Source organism: Rhinatrema bivittatum, chromosome 4 (assembly GCF_901001135.1).
Source record: "Rhinatrema bivittatum chromosome 4, aRhiBiv1.1, whole genome shotgun sequence".
Lineage (NCBI taxonomy): Eukaryota > Metazoa > Chordata > Amphibia > Gymnophiona > Rhinatrematidae > Rhinatrema > Rhinatrema bivittatum.
In genome coordinates, this window is record NC_042618.1 from 57,155,874 (window position 1) to 57,183,013 (window position 27,140).

Consider the following 27,140-nt stretch of genomic DNA (forward strand, 5'->3'; position numbering starts at 1 on the left):
AGAGTAGTACATGGAAACAATGAAGAAAAAGCAGTACAGTCCACATGTAAAAAATGTGTCTGTGTGCTGCTCATTCGAACAGTAACAAGCTAAGTATACGTATAACATTCTGCCTCTTTATTCTGAAGCCACAAAATAATTGTGTAAAATTACCTCAATTGTAAGAAAATACTAACAAACTCCTGCCAATCAACTTTTTAATAGATTTTGTTTCTTTAGCTAGCTTTAAAAATGTTCAGGGCAATTTTACAAATAGTGTTTTTGTAAAATGACTCTACAGTATTTATATTGCAAGTACAGTATAGGCATGATGTAATTCCTTGAGATTATGCACGCAAACACATTACACCATTCTTTGTATCCCTCATTTTCAGTCTCCATGCTAGGTTCTGTGTCACATAAAAGGAGGTCAGATGAAAGTCCTCTATTGGGGTCCTATGTGTTAGGGTGGGCCAGAAAGGTATGAATGTTGTTTAGGGGGGGCGGCTAACAGTACTGCACCCTTCACTGTTGGTCTTCTTTGAGAGAGTTTTGAATCCACATAATTTACTTAAATGAAGTAGGTGGAACCTCAGAAAAAGAGACCTATGTGGTTTACCTACATTTTTCTACATGAATCCATTTAAAAAGTCTCAAAACCTACTAAAACTGTCTCTTTCTCCAGGGCCAACATGTCTATTTGAACTGTGCTAAAAAAAAATAATATATATATATATATATATATATATATATATATATATATATATATATATACTAGGTGCAAATTACTCTGCAACTTTATTTGAGAAAATCTTTTGACCAGTGTAGCTGTCTTGCTGTTTTATTACTTTATATAATTTAACTGTTAGTCATCTAAATAATGTTGAAATACGACCCTGTCATATTTTTTTACATGTATGACTCACTGCATCTTTCTTTTACTCTCACATTGCTATTTAGACTCCTTTTCTATAGCAGTTCAACTTTGTTGCCTACATTTATTTTACTCTAAAATTATGCTATTTTTTTAAATTTATTTTTTACTTTAGTATTTCAGTATCAACTTCCTATTATGAAAAATTGGGGAATAACTAAGAAAAAAACCTGATAAACAAGGTCCCTATTTAGGGAAGGATATCTAATGTTATGCTTTGGGGTGGGATTGCACTGGCTTAGAAATGAATGAAGCAATTATGCAGATTTCCAGATTTCATTAGGTGACTTTTACATATAGCAAATATATTAAAAAAAAAAAAAAGCCCTCCAGTATCATTACATGTACGTTTCCACTTGAACTGTACTTGAACTCCAAGCACCCTCTTCATAGGTGTCCTCCTAGGTCGTGCCATTCAGAGAGGAGCCTTGCAGCAGCCCGAGCAGGACGCATACTTCAGGTGTAGGTGTTTAAATGGCTGGCTTCTGCAGTTTGATTGACGGTGGCCATAGAAACGGCCAGTCCTCGCCGCAGAACCTCCACCCTCAAAATGCGAAACAACCAATCGCGAGCCAGAATCGGGCCAGGACTTTTATTGCCATAGGCTGCAGCGAGCAGTCACGCTGAGCGCAGAAAGCGATCCGTTTACACTTTTGGTTATAGCCATCTAATGGTGACTGCGCGGCCGACAGAAACCTGATCGGCTAGACCCAGCCGAAACCAGGAGGAGTGGACTCGCGGGGGGGAAAAAAAAAAATGTCTTCCCCCACAAACAAGATCGTGAGTGTAGTTGAGATCAAGAAGGAAAATGCAGTTGAAAACGCAGATCCCGAGGTCTGTGGGCTAACAGTGCTGGATCCTGCACCTTTTTCTATGGAGCATGCAAGTGAAGGAGGATCCGCGGACCAGCTGCCGAGTGAACTTTTAACAAATACCTCTTCCACGCTAGCTTTTTCTCCCGATCACGTAGCTTGCGTCTGCGAAGCCTTGCAGCAAGGTGGGAATCTAGATCGCCTGGCCAGGTTTTTGTGGTCTTTGCCCCAAAGTGATCTGCTACGTGGCAATGAAAGTATTCTGAAAGCCAGAGCCCTGGTGGCTTTCCACCAGGGTAGATACCAAGAACTGTTCGGTGTTTTGGAGAGTCACAACTTTGACTCTTCGAATCACTCGGTCCTGCAGGATCTGTGGTACAAAGCACGGTACACGGAAGCCGAGAAAGCCCGGGGAAGACCCCTGGGAGCGGTGGACAAATACAGGCTGAGGAGGAAATTCCCACTTCCCCGGACGATTTGGGATGGCGAGGAAACGGTGTACTGCTTCAAGGAGAAATCGCGAAACGCACTCAAAGAGCTTTACAAGCACAATCGCTATCCGTCGCCGGCTGAGAAGAGAAATCTGGCAAAGATCACCGGCCTTTCCTTAACTCAGGTCAGCAACTGGTTCAAGAACCGGAGGCAGCGAGACAGAAACCCCTCGGAAACTCAGTCCAAAAGGTGAGGCGAAACTTTTCTCTCTCCCCCCCCCCCCCACCGCGCTTTATTTGTCCTTTCCTAGGTGCTGCAATATGGCGCTTACCTTCACAGTATCCTTTCCTCCTGTAGTTCTGGCTCCTCATGGCAGCCCTAAGACAACGTGTAATCGATACAAACAACCAGAGCAAACTTCGCAGCCGCAAAGCCCCGGAGCCGCGGAAAAGGAGCACCCTGTGCTCTGCCGGCTGCAGCAGAGGCTTCTTAGCTGCAAAAATGCAGGTCTCGTGCCCGCAACTGCGCGCTCCGTGCAGTTTTTTTCTTTGACAGAGTTAATCATTTGTCGAGTTTAAAGTTATCAAAAGCATGGTTGCTACTCGTTGCAGTGTTTTGAAACATGATTCGGGGCTCCTTGAGATCGGATTTCATTGAAATCCTAGCTAGATGGCCGGAGTGCGAATTCATGTGTGCAACATTCTGCATGCGCCCATTGTAGGGGAGCAATTGTGTTGCTAGCTTTGAACCATTTTAAATCGGACGAGATCGACCTCAGATTTTGGAATATTTTTATTGGCACATTATCTGTACTTGTGCATGTCTACAAAAAAAAAAAAAAAGCTTTCTGATCCTGCAGTCGAGCAGGGCCGCCAAGCATTTGCAGTAGCAAAAGGTTCCAGTAAGTCTCCACAAGGTGGTGAGTTCCTTGCGAATGATTCAGCTCTGGGTCAGGTTGTATGGAAAGGCTCAGTACTGAACCGGTTTTGCTGCTCCGGTATCGGGGATATATGGTACCGGTTGGGGGGGGGGGGGAGGCAGTCCGTCCTCTTTGAACCGATGTTGCTGTCGGTGCCTTGTATGGGCTGGGACTGTGTGGGAGAAGGAGGATCTCCCTGGCTTTTTGCCCCGTGTCAGGAGCTGCAGAGCACCGGGCCGGTATTATTTATCGGGGGGAGCAGCGACCGCATTGCTCTTAGCTTAGGGAAAGCTTTCAGTTCTCTGCCGTGAGGTTGCATCCTTGCTCCCAAGTCTACCTCCGGGTCCAGTTTTGGACTTCTGGGTAGGCCAGGGAAAGGGCGAGGTGACTAGCTGAGATCTGAGAGAGTTTTCATGGAGGAGAGAGAGAGCCGATGATAGCACCCAGTCGCCGCCGCCACCACCACCGTTGCTTGCTGTTTCGAAGGTGAGGGCGTAAACCTTCCCCGATGGGGCCCGGATTCAGGCCAGTATCTAAGGTCGTTTTCCTGTGGATATCCTTGGGGCCTGCAGCTCTGAGGACCCGGGTTACACTCTGGGTGCCCAGGGTCCTGGATCTTCTGGGGCCCCTCGGGTAATACGTTGGTGGCTTGGAGCCCCTGGTTATTCTGTGGATGAAGTTATTACTTCCTCCTATATGGACAAGCTCAGTATGAACCTCACTAAAGAACTCGTCACCACTTTCTTTCCAACCCAGCCCAAATAAATATATGGGAAACATCTCGCTCAGCCCCCTTCTTTATATCCCTCCAGCACCTTTTGTTACAAGTGCTTCCTCATCCCTGCTACCTCATCCCTTTATATCTCTCCTTCCCCTGGACACCTTAGTCAGTGTATGTCTTTTGCCTAAAGTGTGTGATGCATGAACACATCAAGTGAATGTAATTGGTACCTACGGTATAATATTTATGCCATGATCTTCACTTGGAACGACGTGGTATATAAAATGGCCAAATAAATAAATAAGTGGCCATGTTCCCGGAGTTCTGGGGCCTCCGCGTAAATACTTTGGGTGGCTTGATGGGCCCCCTTATTAATCTCTGAGTGTCCAGGCTCCTGGAGCTGGGGGCCACTTTTCGTGGCTTGGTGGACAACCTGGTAATAATCTGGATGACTGAGGTCCTGGGGCCTCCAGGTTAATACTTTTTATGGCGGGGGGACCTGGTTATTCTCTGGATGGCTGGGGGGTCCTGGAGCTCTAAGATACTTTCTGTGGCCAGGGTGGAGGGCCTGTGTTATCCTCTGGATAGCGGGCTGTGTTCCCCATGAGGAGGTGACCTTTGTGCGCCTTTTCTTTTTTCCCTTCCTTGTAGCAGCAGCAGCAGCAGCTAATGACAAAAACTGCCCAAAAGCATTTTTCCAGAAGGGCACGAATATGCTGAGCTAAGAGGTTTTGTGCAAGTAAGAATGAAATGTCTACAGACATGATTTTTTTATTTTTTTTTTAAAGTAGATTAACAGAAGGAGGTCCAAATAGGAAAAGTATAATAATAAGAATTAGGGAGAAGATGCTTAGCAATTTGAGAATGGTTTCAGGATAAAAATATAGCCTGGTGCAATACAACGGATTTAACTCCTTCCTTGAAAACTAATTTTTATAACTTTGGGGGAATGGGAGAGAAATGGCTTTTTGTTTCTCGACAGGAAGAGCTAATATTTCTAGCCTGCCTCTTGGCAAGCTGAAAGGTTAGAACATCAAATCTTTTGAAATATTTAGGGAGTATTTACAAAGAAGTGGCATCCTTTAGAAGGATCTTTTAAGCATGTTACGGTTGAGTCCTCCGCATCTGCCTACATGACTCATTTTCTAAAATTGCCTTTATATTTCAGTTGATAAAAACCATGCCCTATTCAAAGGGTAGCAGTCAAATCTGACAATCCCTTTTACAGAAAGTACAATCAAGCCAAATGTATGTATAAGTGCTTGTGATCCTTTCTGTGCAGCCACAGAGACAAAAGCTTTAAGACAGACCATCTTAAAATATCATTTTCATACATCTTTTCCGGTGTCTTATACCTAAAAGAATGAATGACGTCTTAGATTTACATGGATACAATTAGATCCTGGTGAGGCAAAACAACTTTGCAATTAGACTTGTATAAGCAATTGTTTGGTTGAATACAAGGCTTTATTTGGCCAAGCTTTGAGCAGTAGGTACTTTGTGGTCTTAACAAATGCTGTTATCCCTTTGTACCTTTTAACAGCTGCACAGATGCAGGCCACTTACCAAATAGCTGGCGCATATTCCTGAAGTGTTTCCTTTTGAAATTCACCCAGGCCAACTGTTCTGTATTAAGCAGACTGAAAAGGAGAAAGTCTGTAGTTGTGTTAACCCTCTCACAAATAATGTCATGGATATCTACAGTCCAGGCAGGAGAGCTTTTAATAGAGTGGTGTCTGAGCAACTGGAGCGTTGAAATTATTTTGCTGTGTTTTGGGGTGGTTTGTTTTTTGTTTGTTTTTTTGCTTGGTTTTGTGGAGGCATTCAGATGATTCCTTTAAAAAAAAAAAAAAAGTTATCGTAGACCATGATTTTTAATTGAATTCACTCTTTTTTTTTTTTTTCTCTTTAGCGAGTCAGATGGCAATCACAGTACTGAAGATGAATCTAGCAAAGGGCAAGAGGATTTATCTCCTCACCCCCTTTCCAACTCATCTGATGGAGTTTCCAACCTGAGCCTTTCCAGCCACCCAGAGACGGTGTACATGCAGCAGATCGGAAACGCCAAAATCTCCCTAAGTCCTGCGGTCTTACTGAATGGCAGCTTAACGTCCGCCAATACATCCCCGGTCTTTCTCAATGGCAATTCCTTTCTCCAGGGACCCAATGGAGTAATCATCAACGGACTCAGTGTGGGACATTCGCAGGCAGCAACCCTGAACCCCCCCAAAATGACTTCCAGCGCTGTGAGCAACAGCGCAGCCACCACTGACGTGCTGGCCTCTTCCCCAGAGGACGTCAAGGACTTCAAGATTCTCCAGGCCGCCATGGCGACCGCCTACAGTCCTAACGTATCCGCTCCCTTCCCTGGGCTGATACCAAGCACAGAAGTTAAAAGCGAAAACTTGCAAGCGGTTGTGTCTCAGGATGAAGGATCTGTAGTCACTTTCACTGCCCCTGTGCAATTAAACCAGTACGGTGTAGTTCAGCTTCCAAATTCAGGAAACGGTGGACACGTGCTTAATGGAAGCATTGGGTTTTCTTCACTCCATGTACCTCCACTTTCAGTTACGCCTTCACAAGGTAAAGGTTTTGTTAGCTGCAGTATCTGACTTAGGAAAGGTGAAGGCAGGTACTTTCAGACAGCACTGTGATGTTTGTTTGTTTGTTTGTTTTTTTAGTCAGTTTTTTTTCATTGTGTCCATATGCAAGGCCCCCTTTCCTTTTGTTTAAGGTGATTTGAGGGACATTTTAAAAGCATTATTTTTGGCATACCCTGTTACAATTGTTTCCCCTGTTTAAAAAATCCCTTTCTGATGTGTTGGGGATGCTGCTTGGCTGCAACAGGAAGAAAATGCTCTAAAAGCTATAATGCCATACTAGGGCCCATGATTATCAGCTTGCAAGGAGAGCCATTTTTAGTGCGTGCTTTGTGATATGTGCGTGATAGCCACATAAAGCACTTCTCATGTTTCCTTTGTCTGCAGTGGTTTGCCGTTTGTGATCTCCTCCTGCTTCGGGTCAGTCAGGAGTTGCAGCACCCAGTTTTTTAAAGTCTGGAATGGAGGGAGTGGTTATTAGCAGGCAGCCCTGAGAGTCAGAGAAAAATAAGGCTGGTAGGGGGTCTTGAGGGGTCAGCTGGTTCATCCTCTATCTCCAGGCAGGATTCACTGCACCTGAAACCCCCCCCCCCCCCCCCATGGATGTTTGCCTGATCTGCACTTAAAAACCTCCAATTTCAAACATTTGCTTTTTTTTAAGTAAAAAAAAAAAAAAGGGAAAGATGGAATTTTAACAGGCAACTGAATTCTTTAAAATTTATGGCAGGGCTGCTTCTAAGAGTATTGATCTCTCCTGCATGTTGTCTCAGTTTCATTTAAAAAAAAATGCTAAAGGGGACCCTAGAAACATTGTAATGGGCTCAATTTTCTTTTCTTTTCTTTTTTTTTTAAAGCCGTGCCTTTTTTTAACAGTTTATTTTCTTAAAAAAACAACAACCGGAAATTGCATGTATTTGTGGTCTTTGTCTGTCCATCACTGGACACAATATTTCCCAACCCATTCTATTTATAGCAACCAAATTTTCGGGATAGGTATCTGTGTAAAAGCTAAAATTAGGAGATTCATACGTATGGTATCCCTTGTGAGTGGTAAGCACATTTTCAGAGGGCCAGAAGTATGTTTGTATTTATCATTTTATGCATAGTTCTTTGCAAGTAAAAAAACCCAAAAACATTCTGGAACAGGGTTCGAAAGTATGCACACAAGCCAGATTTTTGGAAGCAGTGTACACGCCATTTGTACACACCTGCTGCAGTTGCTGAAATGAAATCGCGCTTGCCCTTTTGTCCGCACTTTTTGGAAGGGGGTATCAGGGGGAAGTGTTGGAGATTTTGGGTGAATTGATGATTTAAAAAGAAGGCACACAAATCAGTATTTTCATAAGTGGCGTATGCACGTCCTGCCTCCGTGCATAAACAGGGTTATGACGCGCGCAGATTACAATGATTTCCCTTGTAAAATGTATATATACGTGTACTTTAAAATAGCAGGCACATAAACTGCGTGTTGACATGACCGTGACATCTGCCATATAATTTAAAAAATGCAGCACCAACTTGTGCCCATATGTGCTGACTTACGCGCACTATTGAAAATTACCCTTTTATATATGTAATTTATATTTATGAATTTCCCAAGCATTGGGTGGTGTACAATAAAATAAAGCACCTAAAAAATGAAAAATAAAACAATACAGTGTCACAAAGGACACGAATTGGTTACACAAGTTACAATTCCCAAACAAAAATAGCAATCGTGGCCAGCAAAATACCGGTAGACAAATGAAGAGGTAGATAGAGAAATTCAGGCGTAGCCAGATAAATTAGCAGAAATAAACGTAACTGGGATATTCAGTGGTGGGGCTGTACCGCTGAATGTACCCGGATAAGTAAAAAAAAGATATAATTGCGATGGAGAAGGTACAGAGAAGGGCTACCAAAATAAGGGGAATGGAACAACTCCCCTATGAGGAAAGACTAAAGAGGTTAAGACTTTTCAGCTTGGAGAAGAGACGACCGAGGGGGGATATGATAGAGGTGTTTAAAATCATGAGAGGTCTAGAACGGGTAGATGTGAATCGGTTATTTACTCTTTCGGATAGTAGAAAGACTAGGGGGCACTCCATGAAGTTAGCATGGGGCACATTTAAAACGAATCGGAGAAAGTTCTTTTTTACTCAACACACAATTAAACTCTGGCATTTTCTTATGTTCTTAAGGTAGCTAGATAAGATAACCGGCTGACTTTAGACCCGCTCAGTTTCCAGTGTAAATTTATCCGGTTACTAGGGGTGTGCATTCGTTCCCTACAAATTGGCAATCCGCAGCGTATAGGGACATATTCGTGGGGAAGCGAAACGTATCGCGATTCCCCACGAATACAACGAATCTTCGCCGAATTATTCGGCCGTCTAAAGGAGTCAATTTAAACAAACCCCCTGCCCTTCTGACTCCCCCAAGACTTACCAAAACTCCCTGGTGGTCCAGCGGGGGGTCCGGGAGCCATCTCCTGCACTCACACCCTCGGCTGCCGGTTTCAAAATGGCGCCGATAGCCTTTGACCTACTATGTCACAGGGGCTACCGGTGCTATTGGTCAGCCCCTGTCACATGGTAGGAGCAATGGATGGCCGGCGCCAACTTGTGCTCCTACCATGTGACAGGGGCTGACCAATGGCACCGGTAGCCCCTGTGACATAGTATGGTGAAAGGCCATCGGCGCCATTTTGATTACTGGCAGCAGACAGCCCGAGTGTAGGAGATCGCTCCCAAATCCCTGCTGGACCACCAAGGGCTTTTGGCAAGTCTTGGGGGACCCTCCCTGACCCCCACAAGACTTGCCAAAAGTCCAGCGGGGGTCCGGGAGGCTGCCAGTATTTAAAATGGCGCCGATAGCCTTTGCCCTTACTATGTCACAGGGGCTACCGGTGCCATTGGTCAGCCCCTGTGACATAGTAGGTCAAAGGCTATCGACGCCATTTTGAAACCGGCAGCCGAGGGTGTGAGTGCAGATGGTTCCCGGACCCCCCACTGGACCACCAGGGAGTTTTGGTAAGTCTTGGGGGAGTCAGGAGGGTGGGGTGTAGTTAATTTAATTTTAGCCGGGACAAATAAGAATTAACATATAAAGTATCGGGGGGGCCCCCCTTGCCGAATGCAACGTTTCTGCCCCCTGACGAATACAAATCCCGAATGCAATGTATGGCGTCCCTCTGCATATCCCTACCGGTTACCTTAGCTGGATAAGTTTCACTATTCACTGCTTATCTGGCTAAGGGGATCATTTATCAAAGTGCTATATGGCGTTTTTGCATGAAAAAAATGCCTTTAACGCATGCGAAAACGCCATAATGCATAGTGGAATGCAAAATAGAAAAAGGGGAGGAGTTTGGGGCAGGATTTGTGGCCAAGAGGGCTGGCTTCATAATTTGTGAAGCCATATTGCATAGAAACATAGAAATGACAGCAGAAGAAGACCAAACGACCCATCCAGTTTGCCCAGCAAGCTTTCACACTTTTTTTTTTTTTCTCTCATACTTCTGTTACTCTTGGCCCTTTATAACCTTTTGGTTCTATTCCCTTCCACCCCCACCATTAATGTAGAGAGCAGTGTTGGAACTGCATCTAAGTGAAATATCTAGCTTCCTATAAGCAAGCTACACCCATGCTTATTTGTTTACCCAGACTATGTAATTTGGACCTTGTTGGTTATTGTCTGTATATGGATCCACTTTACTTCATTCCCCCCTGCCATTGCAGCAGAGAGTTATGTTGGATATGCATTGAAAGTGAAGTATCAGGCTTATTTGGTTTGGGGTAGTAACCACTGTAACAAGCAAGCTACTCCCAGTTTTTTTGTGAATACACATCCTTTTTTCCACATTTTCTCTTGCCGTTGTAGTTTAGAGCAATGTTGGAGTCGCATTAACCGTATGTATGTTTATTGAATAAGGGTATTGTCTCCAGGGAGTAGCCATCATTCCCGTGAGCCACCCTTTCTTCCTTCGCATCCTGTAGACTTTATGGATCCATAGTGTTTATCCCACGCCCCTATGAACTCCTTCACAGTTCTGGTCTTCACCACTTCCTCCAGAAGGGCATTCCAGGCATCCACCATCCTCTCCGTGAAGAAATACTTCCTGACATTGGTTCTGAGTCTTCCTCCCTGGAGTTTTAAATCATGGCCTCTGGTTCTGCTGATTTTTTTCCAATGGAAAAGGTTTGTTGTTATCTTTGGATCATTAAAACCTTTCAAGTATCTGAAAGTCTGTATCATATCACCTCTGTTCCTCCTGGGTGTACATGTTTAGATTCTTCAATCTCTTCTCATAAGTCATTGGATGACGACCCTCCACCTTTTTGGTATTTCGCACCATGTGATGTTTTCACAGATGCCGGTTTTAATAGTTTTAGGCTTCTGGAGATCCAACCTAGTTATCAGGGCCCTTCAACAACCACTGGGAGGGGAAGGGAGAGAGAGAGAGCACCTAGCCATAATGCCTTCATACTAGGTAGGTATTTATACCTCTATATGAGGCCTACCTAGTCACTCGAGGTGAGGTTTAGGTATTAGTGTAGGGGTTAGGGGCCACTTTGACAGTCAAAGTGAAATGTACGAACAGAACAGTGCTCTCTTGTGAGGAAACTCACATAAAGATGAGATTTGTGCAATGTTCTCTCAACCTAGCTTGATGTTATCCAGATAGAGAGTCCATCAAGCTAGGCTGAGAGACCATTGCGCTAATACCTATGCGAAGTGCTAAGATAGCGCACTTTGCGGTAAACTGCCTGTTACCATAAAACACACCCCTTTTCCTATCGCATGCAATATTTAGTGCATTTTGATAAATCCAGGCCTAAGTTAGCTGGATAAGTAGCTCCTCCCAGCTATGCCCCTGGAACACCGTTTTTAGCTATATTTTAGCTGGATACTAATTTATCTGGCTAAAACCTGGCTATATAAGAGGCTAAATATACCAAAATTTGTCATTTAGATGGATAACTTTAAATTATCCGTCTAATTGGCTTTTGAATACCTGCCTCGTGGTCTCCAGCATTGAACAGATGTAAAATTAACAGCTACCTGCTTAAAGGCTTGGCTGAAGAGCCAGGACTTGCAGGACTTCCCATAGCCATGGGACTCTCCTAGACGCTTCAAGAAAAAGATAAAATAGCAGAAAAACAAAACAAGAACTCATCCATGCTGCAGAGCTCCTGGGTCCCACCTTTCCCTTTTTTTTTTTTTTTTTTGAAAGGTGTGGAGTGGGGGAGAGGAGGGATGTTTTTAAGGAGCTGATTAGTTTTGTTCGTTCATTCGAAGGATGGAAGTCCGATTCAGTACATTACCTCTTCATGCAATCTTCTTCCCTGCCACCAACATTATGTCCTGTGCTGCCTCTGCTGTTTACGTTTGAAAAATTGTCTCGGAAGAGCAGATTAGGTTATTTTATTCCAGAGTTTCCCAGTCCTCTCCTGGTGGCACGCCTGTCCAGTCGGGTTTTCAGGATCGCCGCAGCGAGTATGCAGGAGAGAGATGTGCCCGGCCTGCGTCTCCAGTGCATGCAAATCTCTCTCCTGCATGCTCATCATGGATATCCTGGAAACCTGATTGGCTGGATGTGCCTCCAGGGGAGGGCTGGGAAACACTGGAAACTACTTGCATTCAACTTACTAGTTTCCTGACTTTGTTGGTTTGGAAACCTTTTCCCTCCTCTCCATAGTAATATTTTAATAATTTCTATGTGGTTTTTCATCACAACTCTCTTTACAACTGAATAATTCAGAGAGATCTATTTCAGAGTATGGGGCGGGCTGGAAAGTCTGGCTACCAGTTTTAGTGCCTGATCTGTGTCACAGCTTCTGAAAGGGAAGGGGAACATTATTATTATTATTATTATTAGCCAGTTCCATTTGCAGAAAACCAAAGTGCAAGATGAAGTATTTGACTTGCATTTTTTTGCAGTGGAACTCATGAGTGGCTCATAACTAGGCTGACCATCCAGCTCTGTTTCCATGGGTAAAAACAGCATTTTACCCATGAAAATGGGCTTTTAAAAAAAAATAAATTGCATACCCCATATGCAGATACAGTTATGCATACATGGTCTATCTGCATATAACTTTATTCACGGTAAGCAGAGGCATTCCTGTGGGAGAAGGACAAGCTGAATCGGTCCTGGTTTTTACCCCAGTGCAGGCAGGCAGGTGTAATCCTGCTTTTGTTAAGGAACTCAATAGGGAAACTGGGACTACATCTCTGTGCACGCAGTGGGATTAAATCAGGACCGGGCTGGTTTGTCCCAGGCCCGGTGCATCCCATTAGGCGAACTAGGCGGTCGCCTATGGCACCAACCATTAGGGGGCGCCGAAGAGCAGCCATGAGGGGCTGCGAGCGGAGCCTATCCCGCTCGCGGCAGAGAGGGGTAGAGACTTGGCACGCCGCGAGTGGTGCCTGTACTGCTCTCAGCCCAGAGAAGCGCACGCTCGGCGGGCCACGAGCAGCGTCTCAGCGAATGAGGTAGGAGTCAGGACTGGGAGGGGGGGAAGGGGCGGTGGACGGGCACAGGTGCGAACGGGGGACACTCATGGCATATTCCTTTAGTCATTGATCTTTTTGCTGTCTTTTCTCTTAGTTTTGCACAAAACTGCATTCATTTTTTTGTGTGTTTGAAGAAATTAAGTTTGAGCCTCTTAAACACCAGTCAGTATGAAGCAGAGCCTTGCATGGCTGGAGACTGATGGTATTCACCAGTTTCCAAGCTGAAATGCTGCTGCTATTCTGGTATGAATACAGGTTGCCTTAGTGGGACCTTCCCAAGATTGCTTTATAGGGTTAGGACAGGTTGTTTTGTTTTTTTTAGGAGACAGAGAAAAAAGTGTTTGTGTTTTTTATTTATGTTTTTTCTCTTTTTATTAGTCATTTTGCTAACTTTGTTTTACTTTTGCTCTATTTACCTTTTTCCTTGCTCTCTCCTCAAGCCTCCTGTGTGGTCTGGCCGCAGGGGGCATCCCCACAACGTGTCCTCTTGGGTTCAGCCACAACACCAAGGGGCCGATGCGCCCCTTGGTTGGAGGCGCATCCACAACCCCTTATGCTATAAGGGGATTAGCATGTACAAAACGCGCATCCAACTCCCCGCAAAATGTATAGGGGCGGATTTTAAAAGGGCCGCGCGCCGGCGCGCCCATTTTGCATAGGCCGCCGGCGGGCATAAAGCCCCGGGACGTGCGTAAGTCCCGGGGCTTTCGAAAAGGGGCGTGCCGCGATGTTTCGGGGGCGGGCCCGGGGGCGTGGTGCCGGCTCGGGGGCGTGATCGAGGCCTCTGGACCAGCCCCCGGGACTGGAGGATGGAGCGGGGCTGCCTGCCGGCGTGCGCAAAGTTACGCCTGCTTTCAGCAGGCGTAACTTTGCCGACAAAGGTAGGGGGGGGGGTTAGATAGGGCCGGGGGGGTGGGTTAGGTAAGGGAAGGGAGGGCGAAGGAAAGTTCCCTCCGAGGCCGCTCCGATTTCGGAGCGGCCTCGGAGGGAACAGGCAGCGCGCGCTGGGCTCGGCGTGTGCAGGTTGCACAAATGTGCACCCCGTTGCGCGCGCCGACCCCGGATTTTATAAGATACACGCGGCTACGCCCGTATCTTATAAAATCCAGTGTACTTTTGTTCGCGCCTGGTGCGCGAACAAAAGTACGCGATCGCGTATTTTTTAAAGATCTACCCCATAGCGCTCATCATATGCAAATGTATGTTGATGAGGCTATTAGCTAGTACCCCCGATCTAAAAAAAAAAAAAAAAAAAAAAAAAAAGTGTGCCTGACACACACATTTTAACACTCAAAAATTAATGCCAGCCCAGCACTGGTGTTACGTTTTGAGGTATTCCAAGCCACGCTCAGAAGAGCAAAAAATACAGGTTGTTTTTTTTTTGTGGTTCCTTCTATTTAATATTATTGCGATACTAAGCAGGAGGAACTACAGAAAGCTGCAACAAAAAAGAAAAAAAAAAACTTGACAGCAGTCAGGTTAGGAAAAGGGAAGCTCAATTTACGAGCTTCCGTTTTCCTAACCCATGGCTGTGCACGGGTTAGGAAAACAGATGCTCCAAAAATCGAGTATCCATTTTCCTTACCTGCGCACAGCCACTGCTCCTGAGCGCTCAATGGCATGGATGTGATGGGACGCGCAAATTATCCATTGCGCGTCCCTTTTAGCATGCCAGCTCAAGAGAATATTAGATTGAGCGCCAAAGAGAGGGGATGTGTGCGTGTTAAAAAAAACCACATGCGTCCAGGATACGTTTTTTGCATGCATGATATTACATTGGTCCCCAAGTGCTGAATTTTGAGTCCCCAGGTCCCTGGCACCAGTGATTTTTTTTTCCCATTCCTGATGCCTTTGCTCGTTGACTTTGCTTTATTTGTGAAGGCAAAAAGCAGAAATTAAAAGTAATGTTATTTCTGCCGTGCATGGTCCTGCTTTCTGAGAATGCACAGCATCTGAGTGTTGCAAACGCTACTTTTACTGCCAAATAAACTCACCATGTTTTAATCCCCTGCAGCCATTGCATTAAATGAGTTTGCAAAATCCATTTAGAGGCAATCTCCAAACTGCCCACAGAAATGCAAAATTGGCAGGCTTTTTTTTGTTTTTTTTTTTAAATGATGGATCTTGCACCAATTTTCAAAGGCAAAATTTTCCCTTTGAAAGTTGCCTAAGAAATATCTCCTTTTTGAGCAGCTGCTTTTAACAGGTCAAGGTATTCAGATACTTTTGAAGAATACAAAGTATTGCATGTACTAGCAAGCCCCTCACCATTCCCACCCCCCCCAGGAACACTTCCGTTCACAGCCGGTAGAAGTACGCCCATAGTGGCGCCACCCTCGGAATTGTACCCGCACTTAGGGAAGGTGATTTTCAGAGACCCCCCTCCCACTGCTGTGGGCAAAGCATGACTTTGGGGGAATGCCTTAGAAAGTTGCCTTCCCTATTAGTGAGAGCCTTTACAATTATTGATGACCTTTCTTCTGGGGACAGTGATCACTGTATTGAAAGGTTACTGACATAACATCATCAGATGATAGAAACACATTGGGAGCTTCATATTAAAAAAAAAATGCATTCACCTACAGGTGAACCACTATATACATTTAGGCTCTAAAATTATTTTTTTTTTTGGGCACAATTAGATGGGATTTCAGCAGTGAAACTTGTTTCCAGTATGCTTGGTATCACTAGTTTTTAAGTGTTCATAGGACCTTATGCGACAGTTGATTTTTTACCACAGACACAGAATGGGGGGGAAGGTCATTTGGAGAAGTCTGTACAGAACAGGAGGCCGCACCACACTAGTGCATCCCTTTTCCTTCGGGGCTGCTAAGCTGCAGCTTCTCACTTGCTCTCTGCCTCTTCTCTCGCTTTCCTAAGGCTAAGCATTCTCTGGGCGTGTCTTGTGGTCTTTGAAATTCCATGACTAATTTCTTTTTTTTCTGTACCTTCTCTGCTGGGAGATTCTTTCATGTGCCCAGCACTCTTTCTCTGAAGAAATACATCCGTATATTATTGTGGAGTTTTCCCCTTCCAGTCCCGAATTGTGGCAGTCTGAAAAAACAGGATCCCTCCACCTGTCTTTGCAATACTCAGTTGTCCCTAATCTGAAGAATGTAAAAAGGTTCGGTTAGCAAAATCTGTGTTTGACATATACCAAGAGGTAGTATTTTTCTGAGAGTCCAGGTCTAAAAAGCAGCTAGTATTGTAACTGGTTTTCTGTCAAAGTAACTCTCTCACAAAGCTACATTTTTTTTTTTTTACTTTTGTACAAAATTTCCTGTGATCTGCTTCTGGAGCAATCCTCCAGTTGGTGCTGCATTTTTTAAATTATATGGCAGATGTCACGGTCATGTCAACACGCAGTTTTTTGTTAAATCCTGGCTTTAAAAATTAAAAATGTGTATTTAAAAATCTGAAAACAGCCTGGGGAATTTCCATTGGATGGAAATTCTGTTTATTCATAGTAAATGTGCACCCAAGATAAAATCGAATTGGCATGATATCTGTTTCATGTAGCTCCAAAGTAACTGGAAAAATAATTGCAACTAGATACTCTTAAAATATGTTTTACAGCATTAATGGCCATCTCACAAACATGCTAAGTATATGAGCAGATCAGACACTTAATTCTATCATCCACATCTGGGTATCGAGTTAAATTCATCTACAAACTGCACACTTCCATTATGTTCATCTTGTTCTCTTGCAGAATGTAAGCTGAATAAATGAAATCCACCAATATCAAGATCTTAACTGAGAGAATGATTTGTATGTTGTACAATATACAAGGTTAATTCATATAATAGTCCATGTAGGGCTAAAGTCTGCAGGTACTCTATACTTTCACCCAGATTTTCAAAGCAGACTTAGAGCATTTAAGTTTGCTTTTAAAATGTTCAGCTGTCCCAGTATGCAAGCTTGCACGCACGCCTGCAGGAAGTTTCCCCTTGCTCCCGAGCACGTGCCGCTCTTTTTTTGCATTGTATATTTACAGGCATACTTTCGAAAATTGAAAGTTATGTGCTTAAAAACTTTCCCCGCTCCAACTCTGCTGCCTGGAATACCTCTTGCCAGGATAAAAATATGCAAAAAATGGGGTTTTATGTTTGTACACTCAACCCTTTAATTATATTTTCAAAGTGCCACCTAGGTGAACAAAATGAGGTTTTATGTGCATAAGTCACTTTTGAAAATCAAGTCCAACATGACCATGCTTATTACTGTTTGGTTTTATCTGGACCAAACAAGCCACTGCTCATGATGGGATTCGTCATTTCATCCCTACAAATATATATGTGGCGCAGAAGCGCGTCGTGAAAGCCAGAAGAATTTCTCTGGGTATTGCACACGCACGCTACTAAAGATCCTGTGTTGCCACTGTTTGTGCTCCTATAGCAGTATTACACTCTGCTGCTTTTCGTACTGACTAGTTCCCGCACAGCTGGAACATTCAGGCCGACGTCGTCATCTCCTGCAGGCAGGAGTAAGAAGCTGTGTTTTAGCCTTGATGAAAAGGTGATCTTGTGCAGCAGTTTAATATTGTAGTGCTACCAGGATTGACTGTAGCACCTCAGAGGAGGGGAAAGGTTTTGGTACGGACCAGGATCCTCAAACACATTAATGCTCTGGGCTACTGCAAGACAGACCTGAAGGAGAATAAAAACACAAGAGGGGAAGGCCGTAGTCTGGTGAAGGAGAAGATGGGGAGCAGAACGGGACACTGTGGCCATTGGAAGAGATCCACCGCGCACACATACTTGTCCTCACCCCTGTCAGAAGGATGATTGCAAGCAGGTTTTTCCCTTTTTACACTACAAGAAGCAAGGATTCAACATATTAGAGGTAAGGCTGAGGATTTTTCAAAGACGAATGAAAAGTAGACAGACATACTTTTTAATTTTAAAATTCAGATATTTGTTTAGCCAACAAGATTAACATATAATATAGGTCTTAATATATTCTTGTTACAAGATTCCCACACCTTTTTCTTCTAATTTTTCAGCCCCCAGAGCAAGTTGTCAGTACATTTACCTTTTGGTGAGGACAAGTACGTGGCCGTCTCCTCTTCAAGCCTACATGTAGACATGTCCTCTTTCTCCGGGTCCTCTGTAGTAGCCCAGATGTCTGCAGGATCCAGGATCACAATCTTGACTTTCTCTTCTGGCTGCACAAGTAAGTATCTTGAGAATAGAGAACATCAATGTCGCCCATCTAATTCAGCCTGAACGTGCACAAAGGACTGTCTGAATCAATTTTTAATATTTATTTTCTCTTCCATAGCGACTTCTTTATGGCGAGTACCTCAAGGAAGAAAAATGCCCCCCGAAGCCTGCAGAAGGTTACAGCTGGATGCAGCAGAGAAGAGAGAGAACTTGTCTCAGGATCTTCCAAGACAGACACACATTACAAAGGCTTCACAAGAGAGCCCACACCAGGTCACCCAGCCACCAGAGCATTGCTGTCCGCAGGCTACAGAGACATCTAGTGAAATGCTTTCTTCTGATTTGGAGGCCCTTGCCTCCTATCAGCCCACAAATGTTGGTTCCTATTCCAAAAACTTGGATTCTTCCACCCAACAGATGGAAAAGCATCTTAAAACTCAAAAGTCTGAGGCAAGAAGCCTCCATGGTGAACTGGCTTTGAACGGGAATATGAGAGGGCTGGTTCAAAGGGAACACCCAGAGTCACAAGAAGACTCTTCTTTACCAAGCATTTCTCCAACTTCTGACAGTAGTGTATCCTCTGTAAGACAAGGCTCTCAGGTGAGGAAAAGGGGAAGGAGGCGCTCTTCTCGCCTCTTCCGCTGTTCTCGCCATGTCCGTCTTGCTGACCTTTTGGAGCTGGAACAGAAAAGAATGGAGACCCAACAGCGGCAGCAGGATCTGTTGGTGAATCAAATGTCTTGTGTAAACGAGCAGCTTGGAAACCTTTATGACCTCCACAGCTCTATGGCTACTGACTTGCATGGCCTTCATAATGAAATGGCCAGTATTGGTCAGGTGTTGAGAAGGATGCTGCATGTGATTGGGCAGTCGGTAGCCACACCGTCCTCCTCCCATCAAGCTCCAGAAGACTTGGGACCAGAAACGGCCGCTGTTCACAGATCTGGCAGGAAACAGACAGAACAACAGGCCTCTGTTTCAGCCTCTACTCACCTTAACCATACTTTGCCATCCCCTGCACGGTTTTCTCTTTGGAGAGCAGCACAAAGGAGAAAAGAGAGAGCCTCTCAGAAACCTGATCATACGTCCATACAATAACCCCACTTTGTTTCTCACATCTTGTCTCCGATATAAAACTCCCAAAATGTTCACAAAGCAATTAAATATGTAACACAACACTATTGTCCAGTTTTATGTTGTAGCATTGTTTTTGTAGCCCCCTAAATGCCTTCACTAGAATTATCTGCATTTTACACAGAGGTTTTAGACTGAATTTTTTTAAAATATCTAATTGTCTTTATTTGTTCTTAGCCTCTTGATTTGGATGTATTGCATATTTCTTGTTGGATGATCTTGATTCATTTTTATGGGCCATTTGACACAGATTTTTCTGGGAATCACAAGAATTGCTGTTAATGTTTAACTGTTGGTAATGTATTTTATTTTTCATTTCACAGTACTTGCTGATTTGTTTGACATTATTTTAGGCTTTGCAAAAATGAAATAAAACATTTTCCTTTAATATTCAAAATTTGGGAAATTAACCAATAAGTGATCCCCATTAAGATCGCATAGATCTCAACACCCCAGTAGCCTAAACTCACCTTTGGGATCAGGGCCAGTGCAAGGATGTTAAGTGCCTTGGGCAAACCTTCAGCCCGATGTGCGTACCCTCCTTCCCCTCACCAGCTTACCTGCCTTGCAGCTGCTCCAGCATCCTGCTCCCTCTCTTCACAGTGATGGTTCTGACGCAGCACACCCCCTTTCTCTTTCTGTCCCTCCAGCCCAGCGCCATTGTTGTGTGCACAGTTTTTCTAAGCTAGCAGGGGAGCATCTTATGCTGTTTGTACACCGTCTCCCTCTTTCCTCTGTAGCACCACCACTTAGCACTTCTGCCACCCGGTATGCAAACTCCCATCCTTCTCCCTTGTTACTTCTGTCTTTTCACCTTCCATCTCTTCCCTTCGTTGCTAACTCTTCTTACTCCTCCATGTCCATCTTTCTGCTCTCTCATCTACCCCTCCACTCCATTTTCTTGTCTCCCACTCTTCTGTTCCTTGTTTTTTGTCTCCCATCCCCTCCACTGCTTTCTCCACAACATCCTTCATCCATGTAATGTCTCCTTTTCTTATTATTACCCTTTGCTGCCTCCAACTCTCCATTTCTCTTCCCCGGCATCTGTCCTCTGCCTTGTTTTCTCCCTTTCCCAGCGTCTGTCCTCTTGTCTTGTTCGTCCTCTACTCCAGCATCTGCCCTTCTACCTCTTTCCCTCCCTCCTCTAGCATCTGCCTCTCCCCCCCTTCAGGTTAACTGATCCTAAGAAACCTGGGCCACCACTCTCACAATGCAGGAGACCAACAGGAAGTGCCGACCTGCAAGTTTTTAACTTGCTCGCAGTGCCAGTGCAAAAGAGGCAGAACAGTGAGGATTGGCAGTGTAGGATCCCACTTCTGTGGCCTGGCTCCTCTCCATCTCTTTGGCAGGCAGGGCATGGGGACCCTCATTTGCCACACTCCTCCTGGCTCTCCCTCCATTTCTTTAGCTGGTGGGGCCCAGGCTGCTCCATTGTCTCCTCCATCATGTCTTCCTCGGGCAGAGCTCTTGTGCAGCATATTTTGGCACTCTAGGGGACTGCCTAGGTTTGCTTAATGGCAAAACCAGCACAGTTCAGGATGTTAAAAGTGCATTCATTCTTTTAGATTAGATTGTTCAGAATTGCTTCAGTAAATTTGGATTGAAAATAGCTTTCCATAGAGTGTTAAGTGTGCACCCAGAAGCATCAGAAGAAGACAATGGTTAAGGATGCACCATCAAGTCTTTATAGCTTGATTCAGTAGGGTTTTTTCTCCTATTTACTATCTTTTTGGGAAAAATAATCATGTTGAATGTTTCTTAGATATGCATGGTTTTCATACAATGAAACCATGATTAACTTGGGAACCTGATTCCTGTATGGAATCAAGATAGGGGCATACTGGAATGATTATTTCTGTTTTTACTGGTACATTAGTGCACATTTTCTGGGCACTATCACCTGAATATTTAGTTATTGTAATAGATTCAAGTAGTACCAATATTAATCCTTCGGTATCCTGCCACCAATTTATCACGCATCCTTCAGTCCTGTAATCAGTACTGCTCTTTGGAAATAAATCTTCTGTTTTCTGCATGGGATCTCCATGGGAAGTCATTAATAAAGCATGACTGTATTGTTGTACGTGCAAATAGATTTACAAAGGATATTTCATTCCAGTTGTAACAACAATGGGAGTTGCCTAAGCCTGATTTATAGTTTTCTCTTATTTTATGTCTATAAATTAGATTCCCCTTTCTCCTCTCCAATCAGTACAGAATCTGTATTACCAGTCCATATCCTGTTTTCCTGAGTCTCAAAAAGAGCACATGATTCCTGTCAAAGCAAAAACCTAACTTCAGCAAGCTGTCATTTCTCTTCCCCAGTGCAGTTTCTTAGAAGGGAGAGTTCCTTCTCCCTTTCTTCTCAGGTCAGAAGAGGGACCTCCTCAGCACAGGAAGCCCCTTAGTAGAGAAGAGCTGCCTTCACACGGAGAGATGGGTCACCCCTCTCTAGAACTGGTGGAGACTTTTGGGGTGTGGGGGGGGGGGGAGAGCCCGCATAGATGCACATCCCACGAGTACCTTGTCGCTGATTTTCAAAGGCAAACTGTTTGGGTAGTTTCCCCTGTGCCGGTCGCCTTCAGGTTCCATTGGTAGAAAGTACCTGTTGACTTTGCACCCGCGCGATCAGAAAATGGCCGGAAAACGAAGTGTACATTTTGAAAATCAAATCATGTGCTGTTTTCTTAACATACCCTATCTTTGCGCCCCTCCCAGGGAATGTTGCTCCTCTTACAACTAATAGTATGTGCACTGGGAAGTCCACACTTAACTTATAGCTGGACTGAGGAGGACAATTTCAAGCAGCAACGTGAAGGGCTCTGCAAATTGACCTCTTGAAACTTAAGTTCCTTTTCCTCTTTGGTGGGTCCTTTGACCTAACGTCTCATGGGCGGAAGCAGTGTCCGTTTCTTCTTTTTCGATTTGGTTATTTACCTCACCATGAAGAGAAAATGTTATCTAATCTGAGGTTTATATGCCACCTTTCTGGTCAATGAAAGGACCACCCCGCACAGTCTGCAGCACTAAAAAAAAAATACATAATCCAATACAAATCAATACATTTGAAAAAGTACACAATACTTAATAAACACACTGTTTTTATATTTGATTCTGCTAAGCATAGATCAAGATAAAAAATGCAGAATATGCATTGATAATCTACAATACTGAGAGTAATTTTATAACAGGCCGGGTGGGGCTGAAATCTGCGGGTAGATTAGCAAAAGTAGCAGGTGTCCACAAAACCTAGCTCAGCATATGCGCATGCAGTTACACCTGCTTGGGATAAATGCATGCATGAGAATCTCTGCGCATAATCTTTGAAAATCAAAAGTATGTGCATTATTTTTTCCCAAACCCCCCAACTCCACCACCAAGAAATCCTCTTTCTAATCTGTGTGAAAGTAAGCATGAAATTCGTTCTGTGCTTATTTTTATTTTTCTAAAAGCCCATTCGCGCACATAAAACCACATTTTATGGGCATAAATGCTTTTGGTATTCTGACCCAATATGAATGATCAATACTTTCATTTCATTTATTAGATTTATAGTCTGTTTCATTGTCAAACACACCCAAAGCAGATTAACAAACCAATAAGATATCAACAATTACAAAACCAAAATGTAAACATAGGTTACAAAATTAACATTCCAATAAAAAATAGATTTTATAAATTTAGCAATATACATAATAATCATCATAGCATGGAACAACCAATATCCACAAACAGCACTAACATAACACATGAGATACATAAATTAATATTGTATTCTTGTTTTAATTATTTACAGTACATAATCAAAACATTTGTCTCCAGAAATTATCAAACCCGAATGAGCTAAGACTAATAATCATAGACTAATTACAGACTAGTGGAAGGCTACTTTAAAAAAAAAAAAGGTACAGTTTTGATCATTTTTCTAAAACTGGATAATTATCAAATGCTTAGTTTCTTTAGAAAGCAAACTGCACATGAACACACCCATATGCGAAAATAATCTTTTCCTTGTATTCTCTATTCTAATGTTTTTGAAACGTATGCAAGGCCCAGAAAACCCACGTAAGAACATTGAAAGAAACACGATGAGACACAGGTACCCAATGAAGATTTGACAGTATTGGTGTAATATGATTTAGCCATAATCATAGCAGCACTGTTTTGTATCAACTGAAGTGTATGGAGCACTTTCTTAAGTAAACTCAAGTATACTATAGTACAGTAGTCAATGTGTAACATCATTAATGACTGGATTACTGTGGCAACATAACTATCTAAGAACAGTCACATTTTTCCTAATTAAATGCAAATAATAAAAGAACACTTTGTCATAACAAAGACTTGCTTGGTCATCCTCAAACCTGAATCACTAAGATACGGACAGAGTCCACATGAACTTGACTGAAAACTATCCAACAGAACAGGAAATGGAGATACTGAGGCATTTCAGACCCATAAGATCTCAGAATTGGGTGGGATCAGCTTTAATTTATTAGCCCTCATTCATCTTGGACATTGATTTAACTGTAACACTGGTTGACCTCTATCTTTGCCTAAAGCGACACATAGCTGTATATCATCTGCATACGTTGAAAAGGTAATCCCCATTATATTGAATATATTTACCAGTGGAGATGGATGTAAATTAAAAAGAACAGGTGACAAAAGCAGCTCTTGTGGGGACTGGGGAGGAGCAGGAAAACTCCCTTCACCACCTGTTGAGATCCTCACCTTGAAGACAGTTTACCCTGCAGATAGATCTGATAAAACTACAGCAGCACTGGCGCCTTTGTTAAGATTCCTACGTAAAGTATCTAATAAAGCAACTAAAGTAGACCTGGTGCTAGGAGATTTGGGAAATCCAGATTGTGATGCATCCAGTATCTTATTTTCTTCTAGATATTGCTTTAACTGCACTACTACAATTTTCTCAGTTCTTTTGGAGAGAAACAGAAATTTCGATATGGACATTGAAATTGCCTGTATGTTGAAATCCAAGGAAGGCTTTTTCTGTAATGGTCTAACAATAGTTTCCTTCAAATCATGAGGAAATCTACCCTGTATAAGTGAGGTGTTCACAAGGTTGTGTGAAGATAATGTGAATTCCAATTTTGCCTGATTTATCAGCCATGATGGGGAAGAATCTGTTAAACAAGAAGACGATCTGATCTTAGATAGCATTAGCTCAATCTTAGTAATAACTACCTGATTTAAATGAATTAAGACCAGGTCCCACAGACCAAAACACTGGCTCCTCGAAAAGTCAAGCTAACTTCATCTTTCAATTCCCTCTGAATAATTACATGGGATCAATATTCAAAAGCCATTTAGATGGATAACTTAAAGTTATCTGTTTTAAATGGCAACTTGTGGGATATTCAGCCTGTTATTCAGCTAAGCTGCATAAGTCGTTATCTGGCTGTAATTTAGCCAGTTGAAAAAGGGGCGTTCTGGGGACGATCCAGGGTGTGACAGAGCTCCCCCACCAGTCCACCCCCAGTACCTTAATTTGTCATATTTTCTCACCAGGATTGTTCCAACGTAGTCCCTAGCAACGTCAGACGTGCCAGGCTCGGACACTACCACGATCCGAGTGAGTAAATATGACAGATTAAGGTACCGGGGGTCGGGGTGGGCGGGGGCCTGAACCCAAGATCTTAACATTTAAAATATGGGAAGCGGGAGCAGGAGGTGGAGGAGAGGGGGAATAAAGTGCATGGATTCGCGGCCCTGATATCTTTATTTTAAAGCTAAAAACAGAGCTCTTTGGGGAGGAGGTGGCAAGTTTGGCCCCACAGGGCCTTTGGAGTTTGTGTGAGAGGGAGGCAGGGACAGGTTTGGGCCTGCAGGCCCACAATTTGTGTGGGGTTTTTTTAATTTTTTTTCAGAGATGCTGCTGATCTGGATATATTCTTTTTAATATAGCCGAAAAAGTCTAAAATTATCCGGCCACACACTTTATCCACATAACTTTAGACCTAACCAGTGATATTCCAAAGAATATCCGGTTATGTTCAAACTTCTTCAGCTAAGGTTAGCTGATATGTTTTTTTTTTTTAGTCAGGGATATTCAGTAGGACGTTTATCCCACTGAATATTTATTCAGAGCAAGTTATCCGGCTAACCTTAACTGGATAACTTGTCCATTAAACAACCTGCTGAAAATTGGTATCCGTTTTTTTTTCAGATAAATATTTTGTAAGCGCCTCACAATTTTGAACAAACAGATTCTTCAGATCACTTACACTGCTGGCATTTTTTGATCAGTCCACCCACCATCTTAAAAAGATGCGTAGCCCTATTTTCTGGAAATGTAAGCATGTTTGAAAAGAAATGCTCGCTTTCAGGTAGATTTTAAAAGCAAACGGCCCCATACATACATGTGTGGGCTGCAAGCCGGGAAGTCCGCACATACATTACCTGTGCGAGAATCAAGAATAAGGAGGCAGAAAAGGGGCGGGGCAAGGGCATAAGACGTCTGCGCATAACCCCCCCAATTTTGCAAGGCTGACCATGGCAACGGGCTCCATGTTACCTGCATAACTTTTACTACTGGTCCTGATGAGGTGCAATTCTGGAGATTTTTGGGCCAGAGGGATCGAGCGTGAGAGACTCTTTTAGAGAGACAGTCGGGGCACTATATATCTTTCACTTAAGAGGGGCACTTTCAACTCAGGCTGGGTTTTTGGGGGGGGGGGTCGGTGTTACAATGGTCTGCCTAGGGTGCAAGGGTCTGCAGACCTTTGTAACACTGACCTCCCCCAAAAACCACCCTGAGTTGAAAGTGTCCCTCTTAAGTGGGAGATATATCGAGTGCTAGATTGTCTCGCTGAAAGAGTCGCTCTCTCTTGCTCTCTCTCTCTTCCTCCCTCCTCCCGATTTACTTGTGAATACGCGCGTAAAGGCTCCAACACATACGTGCAGTAGGGATATTTTAAGTGGTACACGTGAACTTGCACGCGTGATATAAAATTGAGCGTATTTTTGCTCGCGTGCCCAATACATGCATTTATGGGCGCATGTGCGCTCCTTTAAAAATGTACTTGTTTGGAGGTAATTTTAAAAGAGTTTTTGAGAGGAGGAATAGCCTAGTGGTTAGAGCAGTGGACTATGAACCAGGAGACCAGAGTTAGAGTCCTGCTGTCACTCCTTGTGACCTTGGGCAAGTCACTTTACCCTCCATTGCCTCAGGTACAAAACTTAGACTGTAAGCCCTCTGGGGATAAGAAAATACCTCCAGTACCTGAATATAAACCGGTGTGATATCTCGATTGAGATCAAATGTTGGTATATAAAAAAAATAATTAATAAATGTGTAAATGTAACATACTATCGTAGCAAGTTTAAAAAGCCATTTATGCGTGCAAAGTGCACTTACACATGAATATCCTATGGACTATTCAATGGCGCATATATTGTAGCAATTTTCAAAAGTGCATTTACACATGTAAAACCCAATTTTAAGCATGTAAATGCTTTTTAAAATCAGGCCCTTACATAATAACTTTCAAACAACTACGCATGGCAGCCTGTATGCACATTTAGATCTACCTGCAGCCATATGATAGTATTTTATAACTCACATGTATTATATACACATGTAATATAAAGTACCCGTATTTTTTACCCAGGAGCTTGTACACATATGTACACTTACGGACAAAGGCAAACAAGAAGAGATGCAGGGAAACTAATTAATTCCTTGTACTTCAATATCTCATGTATTGTGTACGGCAACTCCACTGTGGTATAACAAAAGTAACACTTTAAAACTGGTCCCCTCACATGGACCCCGTGTTTCGCCGAAAGGCTGCGTCGGGAGGGACGGAAGTGCAACAATTTCCAATCTCAGAAGTAACGGGGGACCAGTTTTAAAAGTGTTACTGTTGTTATACCACAGTGAAGTTGCCGTACACAATACATGAGATATTGAAGTACAAGGA

The 27,140-nt window shown here is 43.4% G+C and overlaps 1 protein-coding gene across 2 annotated transcripts in view; it reads left to right on the top strand.

Moving 5' to 3' along the window:
- The first annotated feature begins 1,358 nt into the window (after positions 1–1,358).
- Positions 1,359–27,140, top strand: part of SIX4 (SIX homeobox 4) — a 40,078-nt gene continuing 14,296 nt past the window's right edge. The window contains exons 1-3 of one of the 2 annotated variants that reach the window (XM_029598161.1): positions 1,359–2,406; positions 5,710–6,380; positions 18,179–21,650. In XM_029598161.1, coding sequence (XP_029454021.1) covers positions 1,670–2,406; positions 5,710–6,380; positions 18,179–19,158 — 2,388 coding nt within the window. In that variant the 5' untranslated portion in view covers positions 1,359–1,669 and the 3' untranslated portion in view covers positions 19,159–21,650. Of the gene's footprint in view, positions 2,407–5,709; positions 6,381–18,178; positions 21,651–27,140 lie in introns of those variants that run through there. The other variant, XM_029598162.1, reaches the window with a different exon arrangement.